The sequence below is a fragment of the Stigmatopora nigra genome, chromosome 21 (genome assembly GCF_051989575.1).
Source record: "Stigmatopora nigra isolate UIUO_SnigA chromosome 21, RoL_Snig_1.1, whole genome shotgun sequence".
NCBI classification, from domain to species: Eukaryota; Metazoa; Chordata; class Actinopteri; order Syngnathiformes; family Syngnathidae; genus Stigmatopora; species Stigmatopora nigra.
This window is the reverse complement of record NC_135528.1, coordinates 9,327,090-9,349,184: the sequence shown is the minus strand read 5'-3', so window position 1 is coordinate 9,349,184 and position 22,095 is coordinate 9,327,090. Positions and strand designations below refer to the sequence as shown.

Sequence of the window (22,095 nt, the reverse complement as noted above, 5' to 3'; positions counted from 1 at the left end):
ATTTTCTTTTGGGAGGATCTATGACTACATTTCTTTTGCCCTGCCTAGTCTCATGTTCTTTTGAAAATACCACTATTATGAATCGGGTGTAGCCTTAATTATGTATAGGGTGTATCACTACTTAAACAAGGTTCGTTTAATTAATAGTGCTGTTAAGTTATTCACATTTAAATTGCATCTTTCCAAAGTTAAATCTCCATGAGTTGGAATTATTAATATTATTATTATTTCTTTATTTATTTAAAGGAAATATTGTATATGTGAAGTTGACCAGTAATTCAAATTTAAGTCAAAAGAGTTAAATAACTTTTAATTTCCTCAAATGTCAAAGAGGAAAATTAGCTTTGGACGTCTGGTCACATTTCTGAGTCAGGGGTACACGCCTGCATCTTGGGTGGAGTACCATTGAATTTTTTGTTTTTTGTTTTCTACCATCCATAACATTGTGTATCTTTATTTCGTGTTTGTTGGGTACGTCATACGTTAGCCAACATGGCTAATTATGACACCATAACTTTACTTGAAGATATGACAAAGCGTAAAAGACGTCATTTGTTAAATAGCGTGACTCCCAACTCGATAGAACCCAATTTTTCAGGAAAAAATCGGATGAAGTTTACATTAAAATACTATTTTAAAAAAGTCAAATACGTTAAAATGTTTCAAATGTAGGCTTTGTAACAAAATTAATCACAAGTGCACGTGTAGTGAAGTAGAATCTTATTTTCTTAAGAAAGTCTTCTAAATTTAATTAGAAATGAACCTCATGAATACAACGAACACATTCTTGCAAACTTTGAAAACAATTGACAGCCGTGGTATTTCTAATTACATTTTGCTATGAAGAAAATAGCAATCAACACATCAATGCTGCAACATGAAACTGACATTTATTAGTTCTAGTTTATGAAACGTAGAATTTGTTTGATTATGCTTATCGGCCAAGTAAAGTCTGTAATTACAGAACTGCTTTTGGCAATGATCCTTTGTTTGAATGATAAAATCTCTCCCTTCTAAAATTAGGATAATGTTAAGACTCGTTTCCCTGGTTATTGTTATCTTAGGTTACCAATAAACTAATCTAATTTGACAGGACTATGAGAATAATGTTGTAACAATAGAATAATGACTTATTATTTGTCATTGCCAAAAGTGCAATTCTAACCCAGGTCGTCTTATAAAATAATTATTTGGGGTATGCGTCTTGGCCCAAAGATGAACAAATTTATATTGAATGAATTAATGCTAAATTTCTCCCTTGGATTGAACGTCTAATAATAAAGTTGTTTACATTTAGAGCAAGAATGGAATTTATCTTTGTTAATGATGCTGGAAAAGTCCAAATATTAAAATACAATTAAAGTAATTAAAATTAGTCCGTTTTATGATGCTATTTTGATATATTAGTCGTTTTTAAATTTATTTTGTGGAAATATTTTTGAAAGTCAACATTTCTTATCGCCTAACAGGGTCGTTTTTTGATGACGTCATGGGTTGGTCACAGAAAGTTTGTCCTGACTGAGCTTCCTCAACTTTCCTTTTCTGGTTATTCGCGTGTCAATAATGTGATATTTTCTTTGTTTTCGAGATGAACCGTGTGCTTTTTTGGCTGCTGGTTTGGTGTCACGTCGCCTGTGCAGGTAAGAAAACGCACAAAACGAAAGCAATGAAAGCAAAAGCCAACTCGCGATGCTATCCTCGTGTTAGCATCAGAACACAGCATGTAAACAATTGATATACGTCGAAGTTGCTTTTGTAATCACATTTTATGCGTTATCAACATGAGTTGCATTTGCATACACTCGAAATGGGTGTCCAAACGTTCACATTTTAATTATTTTCTGCTAGAGACGGTAGTAAACAAGTGTTGCTGTAAAAGTCACCTGGTTTTAAGTTGCGCACACAGTGACGTCATATTATCACTTAGATTGAACAATAAAATAAAGTATGGGTTGGAGACCTTTTTATGGCTCTGCATGCCTTTTACATTATTGTCATTGCACGCAATGGTTGCCAATGACGCGAGAGCTCGTCTAATCTCTTTTGACTTTGGACTGGGAGTGCTAGTGTATAATTATTAAGTCTTGAAATGGCTTATTGCCCAATGGAGGGTTGGTCAAAGAGTAGGTGTGTGTGTTACTTTGACTAGAATACACTGGAATTACAATATATCTCATTTGATAACTTACTTGAATTTAAAGAAGCTAAATGCCATCTAAAATTAGGAAAGCAAAATAACTCTTTTCAGACCAAAATATACATATATAATTATACATTTTTAGGACAATTAAAAAAATCATCAATAAATAAGAACAAAAATATGTTAATGTTACACTTGTAAATTGGACAACAACTCAATAGGTATCTGTTGACATAACATTTTTTCAAATATCTGGAAAAAAAAAACCCTAACTAAAATATGATAAAAAGAAAACATGATTGATAGTAGTAAATTGACTATTTTTGAGTGATTAACTATGTTAAATAATGTCAGCTAGCTCTCTACCAACTGTCCCTGTCAAATGGTTAAAGTGGTGTTGTTGTTGTTTTTTTTTTTTTTTTTTTAGCTCGCCACTCTCTTTGGCATGTGTACACGGTGAGCAGCCAAATCTCTCGCCTGCCGACCATGATGGCGGTGGTGGTGGTGGACGGCGTGGTGACGGAACACTACGACAGCCGCACCCGCGTGGCCACGGCCAAGCAAGCCTGGATGGACGCCATCTTGGAGCGACACCCGGACTACTGGAAGGACCAGACCACCTTCTGGCAAAAACAGGAACACTATGGCAACATCAACATGGACATTCTAAAAACAAGATTCAACCAATCAGATGGTACGTTCATTTTCAAGCCCCCGTCGTGGCTTCTTTGAGGTTTCTCGGAATGACACGCCAAGATTGTATTCCAGTCAAAGTGCGTCTTTTCAAAATAAGATTCCACACGTAATAGTTAAAGATATTTTGTTGATTTTCTTTTAAATCTGAATTTAAACTTGAAAAGAATATAAGCACAAAGTGAGAACAAGCAAGTCGTGAATCTCTAACTTACTTTAAGTTGTGATTTTTGTCCACCTTAACTGGTTTGACCTTAAATACCACAATACTTGAGATATGCAAATGTATCTGGCTCTCACGGTGCTCTAAATAACAGTGTGACATTATTGACATTATAAATGAGGCGGTACGCCTTCATTGTGAGCACCACAAGCATAGAGACTATTCACTAAAGAGAAAGTCAAAATCACTTGCTGAAAGGAATACTCAATTAAGGAGTATCTACTTTTCAGCAATTATACAGTGTCTCAGAACAACCTCATTTACATACATCAACTGTTCTTGTACTACGTTTAACATATTACATCACCAAAACTAATTGATCGACTTTCCGACAGAAAGCTCGTACCGCCTAGTGGATGAACATATTTTCTAACATGGAATTAAAAGAATCATATCTCCAGGTTGACTAGCTTCCGTTAGTGTAATTGGTAGAGATAGAATTTCTTATCCACACATCTCGAGGACAAAAAGAACTACTTTGATGTGAATTTTACCATTAATGCTACTTAAGTCAATTGGATTGGATTACTTTAACTTTATTTAACTCTATTTTTTTTTCAATATCACGTTTTTCCACCCATTTGTTGGCGTTTAGGCGTCCACGTGTTCCAGGTGATGCACGGCTGCGAGTACGACGACGAGGACGAAAGCGAGACGCCGTCGGGTTTCAACCGGCACAGTTACGACGCCCAAGACACGTTGGTCTTGGACATGGGCCAGCGGCGGTGGATTTGGCTGCGGCCGCAGATGGAGGCCACCGTTCGCAAGTGGAACCTCAACTTGGGCTGGCTGGAGTTCATGGAGCACCGCCTGCTCAGCGATTGTCCACAGCGACTCCGGCAGACGCTGGAGTACGGCAAAGAGATCTTGCAGAGGATACGTGAGTGGATGGAGGCTTGATTTCATTTACTTGCATGCTAAAACAGCATAGTATACTAAGGCCTTTTTGGACACTCCAAATGTGGAGCCAGCCAATCACAGCAGTTTTTTATTTTATTGTCGCTTCAATTATTTTAGTTAAAAGGAGATAGTAAAATAGAAAGCAAAAGATATGCCTTACAATTGATTGCTGTGTGCAACGTTGTTTCAGAGCGCCCCCTAGTGTTCCTGCTGCAGACTGAGCCGTCGGCCGACATCACGTGTCACGCCACCGGCTTCTACCCCGACAAGGTGGACATGTACTGGACCCGCGACGGCCAGCAGCTCCACGAGCACGTGGAACACGGCCAGCTCCTGCCCAACCACGACGGAAGCTTCCAGCTGGGCGTCCGCCTACGCCTGCCCGCCCAAGACTGGCACCGCTACGCTTGCGTCTTTGTGCTGGACGGACTCGCCCAGGAAATTGTCACCGTGCTGAACGCCTCCCACATCACAACTAACTACGGTAAGTATTTCGGTTTTTGGGCAAGTCCAACATTTCAAATACTACTCATTTTTATGCCAGTTTTTTTTTTAAAATTGGATCATATTCAGCTTTATTTTTGTACGCGTCGCTGGTAAATGCCACTAGAAAAAAAAGTCAACAAATGAGTTTTTAGACGTTAGGTAGTTCTGTACTGACTCGGTTGTCATGTTTTCAGTTCCAGCAAAGCCCGCGGAGCACCACATCACGGTCATCGCCACCGGAGTAGTCATTTCTGTCGCCGTCGTGGCGGCCGGCGTCGGGATTTACGTCCGAAGTTGGAGACGGCGCAACGCGCCGACGCGGGGACAACCCAGCACCCTCGGCTGCGTCTATTCCGACGCCGACCAAAACGTCCAGCTCGGTGAGCGCCGTCAAGATTCGCCGTTGGGTGACATGAGCTGACGATGAATTATAACGTGATTGTTTTTTTTTTTTTTTTGCAGGCTGTGTTGATGGACGGGTGCCGGTCGAGGAACAGCCGGTTTGTTGAAGCTTCCGTCCACAACCGGGACAAGGGGTGAGCTCTCAATCAATATTGACATTTTTTTAGGAAGAAAAGGTTCTAGTCGACGCTAGTTTTGATCGTAGGGCTCCAACAATGAATCTGTTTTAGTAAAAATAGCTCAAATTCAGTCGAAATTTTCTTCGTTGTTGTAAAGCCTAGCAACGCTAAACAAAGAGTGATTTGTCGTCGTTTGAAAAAAGCCTTAGTATTCATTGTCATTTTTTGAAGGAAATATACTTATTTTTCAAAAATAATGCATAGCATTTGGTCATAATTTACGTCAATGATGAATGAGAGAGACTGTCACAGATGAAGCATTTTTATTTACATTCAGTCATTCGTCGTTAGTAAATCACTTAAGCATACAAACAAGAAGGAATGCTACAAGTTGACGTTTGGACTGCTAGGGGGCGCTGTTGCACGGTCAACATCAGTCAGAGGACACATTCATTCAGTCTGCTTCGGTTACAAAGACTTGCTTACAATTCGGGGGAAAAAGTTTAGATTATTCAAGAGACAGTCTCTCGTCTTGCTTGTTTATTGCTGGAGTTTGTGGGGGCTTCCGGCCGCCGGCATCTCGAGTCAGCGTCCCCCTGCCGCGGGCCAAGGCGAGGCCTCGGGCAGGAAGGACGGCTTTGGCGGTATTTTAGGCTTGAGTGAGACGGCACGGCGCACGGCCGCCGCGTTGGTGGCGTTTGCACGGCGCACACCTTCGCTGTAGCTGTGCTGCCGCGTTAAGCAGACCGCCGCCGTCTGGCGGCGGGCCGGGGCGCCGTTGTTACTGCCGTTGCTGTTCATTCTGGCCAATAAGTGCCTCGGCGCCACTCCCTGCCGGTTAAAGCTGTAGTGGCGTGGCGGGATGGCGGCCGGGGGCCGGGTGGGGGACTCCGGGAGCGCCTCTTGCCACGAGGCCGTGCCGTTAGCATTTAGCGGAAGTGCTCGGGAGAAGTGTTCTTGGCAATAGCTACTATGGCCTTGCATCTTGTTGTTCTGATGAAGATGGCCAAGACCCCCTGGCTTGCCGGTCAAGACCCGAATGCCCCCACCCCCTTGAGCGCCGACTTGCTGAATGTGCCTCAGGAGCTCGTTCAACGCAGACATGTCGCCGGGAAGGTGGGCGGCCGGGACCACGGCGGGGGGCGTGGAGGGTCCGGGGCGGCGTTCCGAGCTTTGCTTCCGCTCCACGGCCCACTCCGGACGGGAGTCTGGCTCGCCGTCCGCCTGTCGGACACAACGCCGTTTGTCGTTTGTACGTTCCGTTAACGGTAACTGCTAACTGACGTACCTGCGTCGGGCTGACTCGGGGCGGCTCCGACACGGGGAGGTGGTGTCGCGCACACGGAGAATGGGGCGCCGGCCCGTCGGGGATGAAGGACGCGTGGGTCTCGGGGGACGCTTTGTCCGCCTGCAAGGATCGGAAACGCGTCTAGTTTGTTGCCATTGATGGCCTTTTTGATTGGGATGTCAAATCTCCCACTCACCTTGGGGACGGCGTCTAGAAGGCTGTCCATTTTGGACAAAGAGCGCAAGGAGAGGGAACGCGGGAGCGGGGCCTCGGCGTCTTTGAAGCTCCCGTGGTGGCTGGCGTCCCCGTCTCCCCCGCAGAAGCGCGACACGACCAAGCCCGACGATACGGCGCCTAGCGAGAACGCTACGAGTGCGCAGGCCAGCAACAGCGTGTAGTGAACGTGAGACGAGTGATCTCCCTCGGTGCCACGTACGCCTGAAATGAGAGCACGGTTGTTGTCAACCAGGGCGGCCATTGGTCAGGCCTTGGCCGGGGGGGGGGTGGCTTACCGTAGGCCGCGTCGACGGGCGCTACCCGGTCACGAGCCGTCGCCGAGAGGTCGGCTGTGGAAAAGGTAAAAAGACACATCAAGGTTTGCGTGCTGACACCACGTGACGCCGTCCGTCCGTGACTCACCGTGACAAGCGGCCAGGTGGGCGTGGTCTCCCTCAATGTCCTGCTCGAAACCCGCCCTGCCAACAAGAAAGGCAGTTAATAAGAATTCACATAGTATATTAAGGCTTCTTTATTTAAAAAAAACGACATAGTATTGTAAGGCTTTTTTTTTTTAAAATGACTTAGTATAGTAAGGCTTTTTTCTTTAAAAAAACGACAGTTTAGTTTCTTCTAAAAAAATGACAGTTTAGTTTCTTCTAAAAAAATGACAGTTTATAGTTACTATGTAACTATGTCGTTTTTTTGAGAAAAACGACATAGTAACCTAAGTCGTTTTTTTTTTAGAAAAACGACATAGGTTACTATGTCGTTTTTTTGAGAAAAACGACATAGTTTACTATGTCGTTTTTTTGAGAAAACCGACATAGGTTACTGTCGTTTTTCTCCAAAAAAACGACATAGGGTTACTATGTTGTTTTTCTCCAAAAAAACGACATAGGTTACTATGTCGTTTTTCTCCAAAAAAACGACATAGGTTACTATGTCGTTTTTTTTTTTAGAAAAACGACATAGTAACCTATGTCGTTTTTTTGAGAAAAACGGCATAGGTTACTATGTCGTTTTTTTTGGAGAAAAACGACATAGGTTAGTATGTCGTTTTTCTCCAAAAAACGACATACTAACCTATGTCGTTTTTTTGGAGAAAAACGACATAGTAACCTATGTCGTTTTTTTGGAGAAAAACAACATAGTAACCCTATGTCGTTTTTTTGGAGAAAAACGACAGTAACCTATGTCGTTTTTTTGGAGAAAAACAACATAGTAACCCTATGTCGTTTTTTTGGAGAAAAACGACAGTAACCTATGTCGGTTTTCTAAAAAAAAAACGACTTAGGTTACTATGTCGTTTTTCTCAAAAAAAACGACATAGTAACCTATGTCGTTTTTCTCCAAAAAACGACATAGTAACCTATGTCGTTTTTCTCAAAAAAAACGACATAGTAACCTATGTCGTTTTTCTCCAAAAAACTACATAGTAACCTATGTTGTTTTTCTCCAAAAAACGACATAGTAACCCATGTCGTTTTTCTCCAAAAAACGACATAGGTTACTATGTCGTTTTTCTATAAAAAACGACATAGGTTACTATGTCGTTTTTTTGAGAAAAACGACATAGGTTACTATGTCGTTTTTTTGTGAAAAACGACATGGGTTACTATGTCGTTTTTTGGAGAAAAACAACATAGGTTACTATGTAGTTTTTTGGAGAAAAACGACATAGGTTACTATGTCGTTTTTTTTGAGAAAAACGACATAGGTTACTATGTCGTTTTTCTAAAAAAAAAACGACATAGGTTACTATGTCATTTTTCTCCAAAAAAACGACATAGGTTACTATGTCGTTTTTTGGAGAAAAACGACATAGTTTATAGCTACTATGTCTTTTTTCCAGGAAAACGACATAGTTTATAGTTACTATGTCGTTTTTTTTGGAGAAAAACGACATAGGTTACTATGTCGTTTTTTTTTTAGAAAAACGACATAGTAACCTATGTCGGTTTTTTTTGGAGAAAAACGACATAGGGTACTATGTCGTTTTTCCTCCAAAAAACGACATAGGTTACTATGTCGTTTTTCCTCCAAAAAACGACATAGTAACCTATGTCGTTTTTCTCCAAAAAACGACATAGGTTACTATGTCGTTTTTTGACGAAAAACAACATAGGTTACTATGTCGTTTTTTGACGAAAAACAACATAGGTTACTATGTCGTTTTTTGGAGAAAAACGACATAGTTTATAGCTACTATGTCTTTTTTACAGGAAAACGACATAGTTTATAGTTACTATGTCATTTTTTTTGGAGAAAAACGACATAGTAACCTATGTCGTTTTTCTCCAAAAAACGACATAGGTTACTAAGTCGTTTTTTGACGAAAAACAACATAGGTTACTATGTCGTTTTTTGACGAAAAACAACATAGGTTACTATGTCGTTTTTTGACGAAAAACAACATAGGTTACTATGTCGTTTTTTGGAGAAAAACGACATAGTTTATAGCTACTATGTCTTTTTTACAGGAAAACGACATAGTTTATAGTTACTATGTCGTTTTTTTTGAGAAAAACGACATAGGTTACTATGTCGTTTTTCCTCCAAAAAACGACATAGTACCCTATGTCGTTTTTTTATAGAAAAACGACATAGGTTACTATGTAGTAACCTATGTCGTTTTTCTCCAAAAAAACGACATAGTAACCTATGTCGTTTTTCTCCAAAAAACGACATAGGTTACTATGTCGTTTTTCTAAAAAAAAAAATGACATAGGTTACTATGTCATTTTTCTCAAAAAAACGACATAGTAACCTATGTCGTTTTTCTCAAAAAAACGACATAGTAACCTATGTCGTTTTTCTCAAAAAAACGACATAGTAACCTATGTCGTTTTTCTCAAAAAAACGACATAGTTGTCGTTTTTTTTGAGAAAAACGACATAGTAACCTATGTCGTTTTTTGGAGAAAAACGACAGTTTATAGCTACTATGTCTTTTTTTTCCAGGAAAACGACATAGTTTATAGTTACTATGTCGTTTTTTTTTGGAGAAAAACGACATAGGTTAGTATGTCGTTTTTCTCCAAAAAAAGACATAGGTTACTATGTCGTTTTTTTTTTGAGAAAAACGACATAGGTTAGTATGTCGTTTTTCTCCAAAAAAACGACATAGTAACCTATGTCGTTTTTTTTTTTAGAAAAACGACATAGTAACCTATGTCGTTTTTTGGAGAAAAACGACATAGGTTACTATGTCGTTTTTTGACGAAAAACGACATAGGTTACTATGTCGTTTTTTGACGAAAAACGAAATAGGTTACTATGTCGTTTTTTGGAGAAAAACGACATTGTTTATAGCTACTATGTCTTTTTTCCAGGAAAACGACATAGTTTATAGTTACTATGTCGTTTTTTTGGAGAAAAACGACATAGGTTACTATGTCGTTTTTTTTGTTGAGAAAAACGACATAGTAACCTATGTCGTTTTTTTTTGGAGAAAAACGACATAGGTTACTATGTCGTTTTTCCTCCAAAAAACGACATAGTAACCTATGTCGTTTTTTTTATAGAAAAACGACATAGGTTACTATGTAGTAACCTATGTCGTTTTTCTCCAAAAAAAAACGACATAGGTTACTATGTCGTTTTTTTTAGGAAAAAGACATAGGTTACTATGTCGTTTTTTTGAGAAAAACGACATAGGTTACTATGTCGTTTTTTTGGAGAAAAACGACATAGTTTATAGCTACTATGTCTTTTTTCCAGGAAAACGACATAGTTTATAATTACTATGTCGTTTTTTTTGGAGAAAAACGACATAGGTTACTATGTCGTTTTTTTTGAGAAAAACGACATAGGTTACTATGTCGTTTTTTTGAGAAAAACGACATAGGTTACTATGTCGTTTTTCTCAAAAAAACGACATAGTAACCTATGTCGTTTTTTTATAGAAAAACGACATAGGTTACTATGTAGTAACCTATGTCGTTTTTTTGAGAAAAACGACATAGGTTACTATGTCATTTTTTTTGAGAAAAACGACATAGGTTACTATGTCGTTTTTTTGAGAAAAACGACATAGGTTACTATGTCGTTTTTTTGAGAAAAACGACATAGGTTACTATGTCGTTTTTTTTTGAGAAAAACGACATAGGTTACTATGTCGTTTTTTTGAGAAAAACGACATAGGTTACTATGTCGTTTTTTTGAGAAAAACGACATAGGTTACTATGTCGTTTTTTTTGAGAAAAACGACATAGGTTACTATGTCGTTTTTTTTGAGAAAAACGACATAGGTTACTATGTCGTTTTTTTTGAGAAAAACGACATAGGTTACTATGTCATTTTTTTGAGAAAAACGACATAGTAACCTATGTCATTTTTTTTTTTAGAAAAACGACAGAGTAACCTATGTCGTTTTTTTGGAGAAAAACGACATAGTTTATAGCTACTATGTCGTTTTTCCAGGAAAACGACATAGTTTATAATTACTATGTCGGTTTTTTTTGGAGAAAAACGACATAGGTTACTATGTCGTTTTTTTTTTAGAAAAACGACATAGGTTACTATGTCGTTTTTTTTTTGAGAAAAACGACATAGGTTACTATGTCGTTTTTTTTGAGGAAAAACGACATAGGTCACTATGTCGTTTTTCTCCAAAAAAACGACATAGTAACCTATGTCGTTTTTTATAGAAAAAACACCTAGTAACCTATGTCGTTTTTTGGAGAAAAACGACATAGTAACCTATGTCGTTTTTTGGAGAAAAACGACATAGTAACCTATGTCGTTTTTTTTGGAGAAAAACGACATAGGTTAGTATGTCGTTTTTCTCCAAAAAAACGACATAGGTTACTATGTCGTTCTTTTGAGAAAAACGACATAGGTTACTATGTCGTTTTTTTGAGAAAAACGACATAGGTTACTATGTCGTTTTTTTTTTAGAAAAACGACATAGTAACCTATGTCATTTTTTTTTTTAGAAAAACGACATAGTAACCTATGTCGTTTTTTGGAGAAAAACGACATAGGTTACTATGTCGTTTTTTTTTGGAGAAAAACGACATAGTTTATAGCTACTATGTCGTTTTTCCAGGAAAACGACATAATTTATAATTACTATGTCGGTTTTTTTGGAGAAAAACGACATAGGTTAGTATGTCGTTTTTCTCCAAAAAACGACATAGGTTACTATGTCGTTTTTTTTTAGAAAAACGACATAGGTTACTATGTCGTTTTTTTTTTGAGAAAAACGACATAGGTTACTATGTCGTTTTTTTGAGGAAAAACGACATAGGTTACTATGTCGTTTTTTTGAGGAAAAACGACATAGGTTACTATGTCGTTTTTCTCCAAAAAAACGACATAGTAACCTATGTCGTTTTTTATAGAAAAACGACATAGTAACTTATGTCGTTTTTTGGAGAAAAACGACATAGTAACCTATGTCGTTTTTTGGAGAAAAACGACATAGTAACCTATGTCGTTTTTTTTGGAGAAAAACGACATAGGTTAGTATGTCGTTTTTCTCCAAAAAACGACATAGGTTACTATGTCGTTTTTCTATAAAAAACGACATAGGTTACTATGTCGTTTTTTTGAGAAAAACGACATAGGTTACTATGTTGTTTTTTTGGAGAAAAACGACATAGTTTATAGCTACTATGTCGTTTTCCTGGAAAAACGACATAGTAGCTATAAACTATGTCGTTTTTCTCCAAAAAAACAACATAGTAACCTATGTCGTTTTTCTCAAAAAAACGACATAGTAACCTATGTCATTTTTTTTTTTAGAAAAACGACATAGTAACCTATGTCGTTTTTTTGGAGAAAAACGACATAGTTTATAGCTACTATGTCGTTTTTCCAGGAAAACGACATAGTTTATAATTACTATGTCGTTTTTTTTGGAGAAAAACGACATAGGTTACTATGTCGTTTTTTTTGGAGAAAAACGACATAGGTTACTATGTCGTTTTTTTTGGAGAAAAACGACATAGGTTACTATGTCGTTTTTTTTTTTTTTTACTATGTCGTTTTTTTTGAGGAAAAACGACATAGGTTACTATGTCGTTTTTCTCCAAAAAAACGACATAGTAACCTATGTCGTTTTTTATAGAAAAAACACCTAGTAACCTATGTCGTTTTTCTCCAAAAAACGACATAGTAACCTATGTCGTTTTTTTTGGAGAAAAACGACATAGGTTAGTATGTCGTTTTTCTCCAAAAAACGACATACTAACCTATGTCGTTTTTCTCCAAAAAAAAACGACATAGGTTACTATGTCGTTTTTTGGAGAAAAACGACATAGTAACCTATGTCGTTTTTTTTGGAGAAAAACGACATAGGTTAGTATGTCGTTTTTCTCCAAAAAAACGACATAGGTTACTATGTCGTTTTTCTCCAAAAAACGACATAGGTTACTATGTCGTTTTTCTATAAAAAACGACATAGGTTACTATGTCGTTTTTTTGAGAAAAACGACATAGTAACCTATGTCATTTTTTTTTTAGAAAAACGACATAGTAACCTATGTCGTTTTTTGGAGAAAAACGACATAGGTTACTATGTCGTTTTTTTTGGAGAAAAACGACATAGTTTATAGCTACTATGTCGTTTTTCCAGGAAAACGACATAATTTATAATTACTATGTCGGTTTTTTTGGAGAAAAACGACATAGGTTAGTATGTCGTTTTTCTCCAAAAAACGACATAGGTTACTATGTCGTTTTTTTTGAGAAAAACGACATAGGTTACTATGTCGTTTTTTTTTTGAGAAAAACGACATAGGTTACTATGTCGTTTTTTTGAGGAAAAACGACATAGGTTACTATGTCGTTTTTTTGAGGAAAAACGACATAGGTTACTATGTCGTTTTTCTCCAAAAAAACGACATAGTAACCTATGTCGTTTTTTATAGAAAAACGACATAGTAACCTATGTCGTTTTTTGGAGAAAAACGACATAGTAACCTATGTCGTTTTTTGGAGAAAAACGACATAGTAACCTATGTCGTTTTTTTTGGAGGAAAACGACATAGGTTAGTATGTCGTTTTTCTCCAAAAAACAACATAGGTTACTATGTCGTTTTTCTCCAAAAAACGACATAGGTTACTATGTCGTTTTTCTATAAAAAACGACATAGGTTACTATGTCGTTTTTTTGAGAAAAACGACATAGGTTACTATGTCGTTTTTTTGAGAAAAACGACATAGGTTACTATGTTGTTTTTTTGGAGAAAAACGACAGTTTATAGCTACTATGTCGTTTTTCCAGGAAAACGACATAATTTATAATTACTATGTCGGTTTTTTTGGAGAAAAACGACATAGGTTAGTATGTCGTTTTTCTCCAAAAAAACGACATAGGTTACTATGTCGTTTGCCTCCAAAAAATAGACATAGTAACCTATGTCGTTTTTTATAGAAAAACGACATAGTAACCTATGTCGTTTTTTGGAGAAAAACGACATAGTAACCTATGTCGTTTTTTGGAGAAAAACGACATAGTAACCTATGTCGTTTTTGGAGAAAAACGACATAGTAATCTATGTCGTTTTTTGGAGAAAAACGACATAGTAACCTATGTCGTTTTTTGGAGAAAAACGACATAGGTTACTATGTTGTTTTTCTAAAAAAAAAAACGACAGGTTACTATGTCGTTTTTTTGAGGAAAAACGACATAGGTTACTATGTCGTTTTTTTGAGGAAAAACGACATAGGTTACTATGTCGTTTTTCTAAAAAAAAAAACGACATAGGTTACTATGTCGTTTTTCTCTAAAAAAAAACGACATAGGTTACTTTGTCGTTTTTCTCCAAAAAAACGACATAGTAACCTATGTCGTTTTTCTAAAAAAAAAACGACATAGGTTACTATGTCGTTTTTTTTTTAGAAAAACGACATAGGTTACTATGTCGTTTTTTTGGAGAAAAACGACATAGGTTACTATGTCGTTTTTTTTTGTTGAGAAAAATGACATAGTAACCTATGTGGTTTTTCTCTAAAAAAACGACATAGTAACCTATGTCGTTTTTTTTTAGAAAAACGACATAGTTACCTATGTAGTTTTTTCAGAGAAAAACGACATAGTAACCTATGTTGTTTTTCTCCAAAAAACGACATAGGTTACTATGTCGTTTTTTTTGAGAAAAACGACATAGGTTACTATGTCGTTTGTTTTTTGTTGAGAAAAACCACATAGTAACCTATGTGGTTTTTCTCTAAAAAAACGACATAGGTTACTATGTCGTTTTTTTGAGAAAAACGACATAGTTTACTATGTCGTTTTTCTCAAAAAAACGACATAAGTTACTATGTCGTTCTTTGGAGAAAAACGACATAGTAACCTATGTCGTTTTTCTAAAAAAAAACGACATAGTAACCTATGTCGTTTTTTTGGAGGTAAAATGCCTTACTTTATTTTATGTTTGTCAATGACTTTGCTAGGCACTTTTATGAACACGGTTCTCTTGGGGAAGTGGCACTTACTTAAATCCAGGCGCCATGTCAGCACAGGTTCCCGTGCGTAGCCAGATGCAGTAGGGGTCGCGGGAGGCCAAGCACGACCTGACAATGAAGGCCGCTGTTATTGTGAAAAGGTGCCGGTCGGACCCATGGACGGCCGGAGGCTTGGGCGGCCTTTTCCTGACCTCTTGCAGGCGCCGTGTCGCGTGCATCGGCTTAGCGGCACGCGCAGAAGGCAGCTGCTGAACGCCACGAAGAGGGCGTGGTGTTCCTTGTCCAGCTCCAGACCCAAAACCCGCCGGTCCTCCTCCGAGCCCGGGTCGCACCTGAGAAGACTGCCCGGTCAGCGGCGGCGGCGGCGTGATAGAAAAAGAAAGGCTTCTCACTTTTCCGGGTCGTAGACACGGATATCCTCCAAGAGTCGGGATGGCCAGGCGTCGTCGGGGCGCGTGGCCAGCAGCACCTTGGCTACCCGTCCGTCCTCCGAACCCAGGAAGACCACCGTGCGCTCCTTGTGGGGTCCCGCCGATACATCCGCCGCGATCCGCGTCAGCTTGGATCTAAAATGCAGGCGGACATTGTTACAAGAGCAATATTTGACCAATACAACAACAGTACTTATTTGCATATCTACTTCTACTTGTTGTAAAACCTCAATGTATCAAATCAAAAAACATCAGCGTGGTTACCCACATAAAATGTCACCATTGTAATTGTTCTTTTCTACGAGTCAAACATCAGTAAAGTACTTTTTTTCCACTACCGGTAGTCAAGCATGTCTAGTGTTCTTACCTGCTGGACGTGCGCGTGTACAACGGGCGGCGATTGACGGCCAGCACCGCCTCGTCTACCAGCGGGAAGGACTTGACGAACGCCAGCGTCTCGTCCGGGAACTTGGAGGAAGATTCAAAGTCGGCGGCGGGACCGTCGCCGCCGGCGCACGAGCCGGGCCTGATTGGAGACGGAAGGACATTTGAGCGGGGGACGACTACGACGACGTCTTAACCTCCCTCCCTCCTGAGCGGACGCTCACCTGGGACTGGGCACGGCGCGCTCGGCCACGGCCGTCCAGGAGGCGTCGCCTCCTCGTTGTTCCTTGAACTTCCCGTCAAAGGCTTTCTCCACGTCGTCCATGTAGAAGGCGCAGACGGCCGAACCGGGGATGCTGGGCGAGGAAAGAAAAAAAAAGACAAAAAGGACAAGTGGTCGTCACTCTAGGGTTTCGGGACTCGGGAACCTTTTTGACAGAGAGCCATAAACAATTCCTATTTTCAATGGTTATTCATACTCAAGATTAAAACAACTCTAAGCGATTCTAGCTCACGGTTTAGCGGAGAGCCAGAAGCATCCATCCAAAGAGCCACAACTGGCTCCCGGGCCACAGGTTCTCTACTCTGTTAGCTTAACGTCCGGCCGCTTAGCTTAGCGCTCACCTGTTAGCTTGCGTGGTGAAGATGGCCAGCACGGCGGGCCGTCCGTTGATCTGCACCACGTCGGTCAGCGATTGGAGGACGTCAAAGTAGAAGAGAGAATCTCCGGGCAGCGAGCAGTTCAGACGAGCCTGACGGGACACGGACGGACGGTCGGTCGGTCGGTCAGTCGGTCGGCGTGACCACCGGCCTTGCGTCCCCCCCCGGGGGCGACGCGGCGCCGACGTCACTCACGGCTCACCTTGAGAAAGGACGTCCAGTGTTTGTCCAGCACTCTGGGCGAGCCGCCGTCGTCGTTCTTGCACACCCTGGCCACCCGAGAAAAGACCACCTGTCCGTAGAAAAGGGGGAGCGGGGCCGGTCAGGGGGTGCTCGCCCGTCTGGCCGCCGGCGGATATACTACCTACCTTCCCCAGGGCCGTGTACTCGATGGCGATCTCGCTCAAGAAGAAGTAGACGTGGCTCCCGTAGTCGATGGCGTGCAGGAAACGAGGCTCTGCGAACATTCGGGACTTTTACCAATGTTTACATTTTGTTTAGAGTCACAAATGCTGTTAAAAAAGCTGGAAATACTGTCACAATTTCATCTAGCGACGTCACGGGCTACCATTTTCCGCCATTTCCACTTGAAATGGCGGCACGTCCACTAGCGAGCAAATTGTTTCAAAAAGTTTTGGACGGGCGCACCTCGTAACCACTTGGAGTCGTACTTGACGCTCCTCAGGACGGGGCGCCGGTCTCCGAGGCTGCGGTAGATGACGGCGTCGCTGGCCAGGAAGTCCGTCACGGTGGCCGAGTACAAGTCTCCGCCTGTCGCACCCAACGGCAGAGTGGCGTGAGCTCACCACAAAATGGCGGAAAGCCGGCTCGTCGCTTACCGGCAAAGGTGGCGGCGTTGGACTGTCCCGACTCGAAGGGGCAGCGCGCCTGACCCGGCAACTCCGAGCCCACCTGCTCCAACGTGCTCGTCTGTGTCGACCAAAAGCGAGCGACGTCAAGCTCCGCCTCCTCCATTGTCGGCGGTCGAGAACTACCTTGTAATGGCGACAGGCCGGGTCCAAAGCGTTGGTGCCGCAGACAAAGAGCGTCTCGTCGTCGCGCGCCACTAAAACTTTGATGTAATTGTAGCACTCGTCCTGAAAAAGGCAAAAGACGGCCAGCTGAAGCGCCGCAAATTCCGCCCGGGCGACCTTTTGGGGTTGGGGGGGTGGGGACTCACGCTGTTCTTTCCGCGCACGGCGCACTTGCTGACGTCGGTGGAACGCCACGTCAACTTCTGGAAGGGGAAGACAAGAGTGGACATGACGCATCATATGAAGATGGCGAGCGGCCGACTCACCATCTGAGGGACGAAAGCGTCCGCCGCCGTCGACAGGTTGACCGCAAACACGTGATCCCTGCGGCACACAAAATGAAAGTCCAATCTGTCGTAACTCATCGTATCGTGCACGACTTGTCTTTTCATTACAGTTCATATAGGACAAGGGTCTCAAAGGTACGGCTCGGGGGTTAACAGATGGTGTTGTTACCTGGCCGTGATGAAGAGCATCCGGTTAACGCGCCTCATGGTCTGGAAGCCCAGGCCCAGACGCAAGGTGTCGTTGTCCCGCAGCAGACTTCGGAATCCCGCCACGTCTCGGGAATCTGCCAAAAAGACCTGGCTTGAGCTCCGGCGCCACCCGACGGACGGACGGACGGACGGACGGACGCTCCCTTACGCTTACCGTCCACCACGTTGATGGCAATCGGGTCTTGCGGGAAGGACCGCGCGTGGAGGAAACAGGAGGCCAGCAGGAACAGCAGCAGCGATGGCGGCGTTGGCGCCCGTGGCGGGTCGGCCATTTTGACGAGGAGGGAACGGGCTCAGCTGGGCATGGTGTGTCTCGCCTGTCACCAAAGTGGAAAAGGCCAGCATTAAGTCAACGGCATTTGATGAAAAAGGGAATCTTTGAAAAAAATGAGCTAAGAAATGGTTGATTTCCCAGAATCAAAGTTGGAATGTTATTGTCAAAGCATGGACTTGGACCAAAGGCAATTAAATGTGACTGCCCACACGAGGCCACGCTCCCATGTTGCCAACACTTCCTTCCTTCCTTGGCCCGGCCGGCAGCACCCCCATCATTTGGTTGTCATGGCAACTGCTGCAGTAGCTACACACACCGAGTGGCAAAAAGCAAAATGTTGTACTCACGGGTGGCGCAGCAGGTCCGCTGACTGAAAGTGGGGGCGGGGCTAACCCCTCAGTACACCTGAAGGAAAACAAAACACAAAAATGGTTAGAATCTCCTTGGTTATGTGATGTGGTGGCCAGTCGGTTTCTATGACAACCAGGCCATAACATCCATCAATTCTAGCATGCTATCATGGTTTGAAAATTCATCTTTGATACTCATGTTGTTTTCGCCTAGCTACTTCCAGTCTATGTCAATTTACATTGCGGCTAACTTAACTTTGACCTTATTTTGAGTGGCGACCAAACATCCGGGCGACCGTTTCTGGCCCGTTGGCGCCCCCCCGCAGAGTTGGTGGAGGATGAGATGGCGACGTTTCGTCTAAAGCCCAAAAAGCTCAACGGGATGGGATTAGCGAAGATGTTACGGCACAACGGGACCACCATGCACATCGGCCGGGGGAAGGGAAGGGATCTGGACGCTAATCCCCGTCTGGCATCATTCCGACCTTTGAGGTCACATGTTGCGGATTAACCCTTCGGGTGCCATTGACGGATGACAGAGGCTAACGTCAAATCGGCCTTCTGTTTGCTATTGAAATGGATTTCTCCCGAGGAAACGTTTCATTCCATTTCCACGGAGAGAGGCTGGCACCTTTCATTCATTTATTCATTCATTCATTCATTCATTCATTCCTATAATGAAGCGACACCAAAAAGGCGTGCGTGCTGCCAAAACAGGCGCCATTGGATGACACAACGGATGACTCAGCACAAAGAAGTCACGTGATATGCAGCCTAGTAACCGGCATAGCAACCACCGACCTAAAAAAAAGGCCAAATGGCGGCTTTTGATGATCTTTCAATCCTTTAAATAACATGAAAAGTTGTTATTTGAAGAAAATTGACAGCCAAAAGCTTCCTTTTGGGAAGCTTTTGCCGCCGCAAAGCGCACATATTAGGGCAGACGAAGAAAAAGAGTTTGAAGCAGGCTCCGCCCTCTCTGAGTGGGGGCGGGACGGGAAGTAGGAACGCCCAGGTGTCCATCAAGAGGGCTTTGGGGATGGGAAAAGATTTCAGGGATCAACGTAGGAATTAGAGAAGGAAGAAGCTAAAGAATCCTGCCCAGAAACGGACGCTTTTGAGTTGAGGGAGCGTCGCCCCACCTGCCGCCCAAATCTATCTGGGTGAGGCAGTATGGCAGTCAAATCCACGTGATTGACAAACGGAAAGAAGGTCAAAATGGGAAAAACTAAAAAAAGGAGACCCACCTGCCCGGGAAGGAGGCACTTAAGCTAATTAATGGATCAGTGCGTGTGTGTGTGTGTGTGTGTGTGTGTGTGGAAGGGTCTTAAATATTTCCACATGCACACACACACACACATGCACACGTGCACACACTAATCAATGAGGATTTGCAGTGAACAAGGAATCTGTCAGCAACAAAAGGCAGACGCATGATGGGGGGGGGGGGGGGGGGATGGAGAGAAAGTAGGATGGAAAGAAAAAGAAGGAACACCTTAACCTGTTGTCATTCGCTGCCGAATTCCTACACACTTTTTCACCTCCATTAGTTTGTCACTTGCAAATGTCCAATCCATTTGTAGTGCAAGGGTTGACAGCAAATGAACATTTGTCCATTCGCTGCCGTCTTCAAAAAGATTGGACGTCCACTGGCTTCAAATAGAGCAAATTGATTATAAATCTTATAAAATGGGTTGAGAAATACACTAACCCGTTTTAACTCAAATAGAATATCAATGCATTGACTTTGATGGCAATGTGGCCTCTACCAACATGGCCGCTTTGATGGGTCTTTGTCTTGTTTAAGCCTTGAATAGAAATGAGTTGACTTAGACGTCCAATCCATTTCAAGTGGGATGAGTGTTGAATGAATCAACCTTTATTCTTCCACTACAGAGGGATTGACTGGACGCTGCTGACCAGTCATATTCAATTCATGGAGATCAGCTAACAAATGAATGCAATAATGAGAGAAAGATGGATAAAAACAGAAGGTGGCTGAAGAGAAGAATGAAGTGAAGCTGGGGGGGGGGGCTTTGGGCCTTGGTCAGGAAAACGGGTGGGGGTGGGGGTGGGGGTTCTTGGCCTGGTGGGGCCCCATTTTGGGGGATTTGCTCAAAGATGGCTGGGATTAGCGCAGACTGACATTTTAAGGCTAATACTCATTCCAATTCAAACAAAACATTGACATCAGTCCAAAATACTCGAGTTTCTTTTAGGCAAACACACACATATATATATGTACATATACACATATATATACACATTTGTATATATACACATAGTATATACATATACATACATATATACAGTCATACCTCTACTTCCGAATGTCTCTAGTTACGAACACTTTTGATAAAAGTGCTTTACTTACAAAATTTTCAAGCAACGAAAAAAGTTCTGGAACCAATTCATTCCGGAAGTAGACTGTACATATATCTATATATACATCTATGATAAATGAGTGCACGTACCTGTCTCACTGGAAGTGTCTGCCAATCAAAGAAGTGCATTCAATCCACTTGTGAAATCTGGAGGATAAAAAAAAGAAGGTATGAGACCTACAGGTAGGCTTCATTTTTCTTTCCACGACATGGATTGGTGTCACTTAAGCCCGCCTGTCCAAAATTCAACGTGTAACCTTCCAAGCATTCAATCGCCCGCAATAAAAGCAGCTTGACGTCACAGTAAGAGGCAGGACCACTTTGACCTCCTTCCCAATGACGTCACGTCGATGGCGTGACGTCACGCAATTTGTGGGCAGGGCTAAGACGCCATTGATGGACACCCTTGAAGACTCTCTTGGCCCGTGCGCTCGCCTGACTCACCTGCGCGCGTGCATGTCGCCGCAGAGGAAACGCATCCCCGCACGCCCCCGTGCGAGTACTCCGGTGCGTCCGCGTGATGGGCCGTCTGCGAGCACGCAGGAAAAAGAACAAAAAATAAAGGAAAAATAAAAGAACGGCTCCAAAAAAAGGAGCTGTGTGCTTTTTCTTTTCTTTCTGGCGGGCTGCTAAGCTCCTCAGCCGGTCGCCCGGCGTCTCCGGAGCAGGCCACGCCCCCTCCCCGACACACTCGGCCAATGAGCGAGGGGCGGCGACAAGTGTCGGGTCCGCCTCCTCTGACTAAGGCTACTTGAGACGGATGGGTGGCGTTCAAATGACTGGCTAGGTTGACTTCATCCTTTTGTCATTCTGTTTTCTCCCCGCTTGTGTGTAACTCTCAGACCACTGTGATGTTTTTTTAGCGTTGCTAAGCAACCATATAAGGTCAAATGAAGGTCACGTCATTGGAGGGATAAAAATCAGACACTGAGCGGTCACGCTGGTTATGCCGGTTGACCTTGTTGCTATGGCGATACACGTGCATCTTTGTGCTTGGGGGGGGGGGGGCAATCATTTCCCTAGGTTGCATTTCTTGCAATTAAAAAAATTGGATAATGGCAGGTTTTTGTGCGCCATTAGTTTGTCTTTGCCTTCTCAATTGTATAAAAAAAAAAAAAAAATGAAACGAGGAAGCTTGGGAATTCTGCCTAGTAACAAGTGAGCATCTTCACCAATTCATTCAGTCTTCCCAAATCT

The 22,095-nt window shown here is 42.1% G+C and overlaps 2 protein-coding genes across 5 annotated transcripts; one reads left to right on the top strand and one right to left on the bottom strand.

Moving 5' to 3' along the window:
* Positions 1-1,480: 1,480 nt before the first annotated feature.
* Positions 1,481-15,652, top strand: LOC144214820 (major histocompatibility complex class I-related protein 1-like). 4 transcript variants are annotated; one of them, XM_077743511.1, is made up of 7 exons: positions 1,481-1,640; positions 2,568-2,834; positions 3,652-3,936; positions 4,147-4,440; positions 4,637-4,822; positions 4,905-4,978; positions 15,025-15,652. In XM_077743511.1, the coding sequence occupies exons 1-6, from the start codon at positions 1,589-1,591 to the stop codon at positions 4,949-4,951; spliced, it is 1,131 nt and encodes a 376-aa protein (XP_077599637.1). In that variant the 5' UTR covers positions 1,481-1,588; the 3' UTR covers positions 4,952-4,978; positions 15,025-15,652. The 4 variants fall into 4 exon arrangements, with proteins under 4 accessions (XP_077599637.1, XP_077599640.1, XP_077599639.1 ...); XM_077743514.1 differs by having other exon boundaries at positions 14,942-15,652; XM_077743513.1 differs by having other exon boundaries at positions 14,873-15,652.
* LOC144214818 (semaphorin-6D-like) lies at positions 5,270-21,633 on the bottom strand. Its single transcript, XM_077743508.1, has 23 exons — positions 21,343-21,633; positions 20,989-21,045; positions 18,512-18,569; positions 18,045-18,207; positions 17,850-17,964; positions 17,660-17,717; positions 17,540-17,596; positions 17,355-17,456; positions 17,199-17,289; positions 17,008-17,130; positions 16,728-16,816; positions 16,562-16,651; positions 16,324-16,451; positions 15,924-16,055; positions 15,683-15,841; positions 15,277-15,450; positions 15,076-15,216; positions 14,915-14,992; positions 6,891-6,946; positions 6,764-6,817; positions 6,448-6,689; positions 6,252-6,371; positions 5,270-6,187 (listed from the first exon to the last, which is right to left on the bottom strand). Exons 4-23 carry the CDS (start codon positions 18,160-18,162, stop codon positions 5,549-5,551), a joined length of 2,766 nt encoding a protein of 921 aa, XP_077599634.1. The 5' UTR covers positions 18,163-18,207; positions 18,512-18,569; positions 20,989-21,045; positions 21,343-21,633; the 3' UTR covers positions 5,270-5,548.
* Between the last annotated feature and the right edge of the window lie 462 nt (positions 21,634-22,095).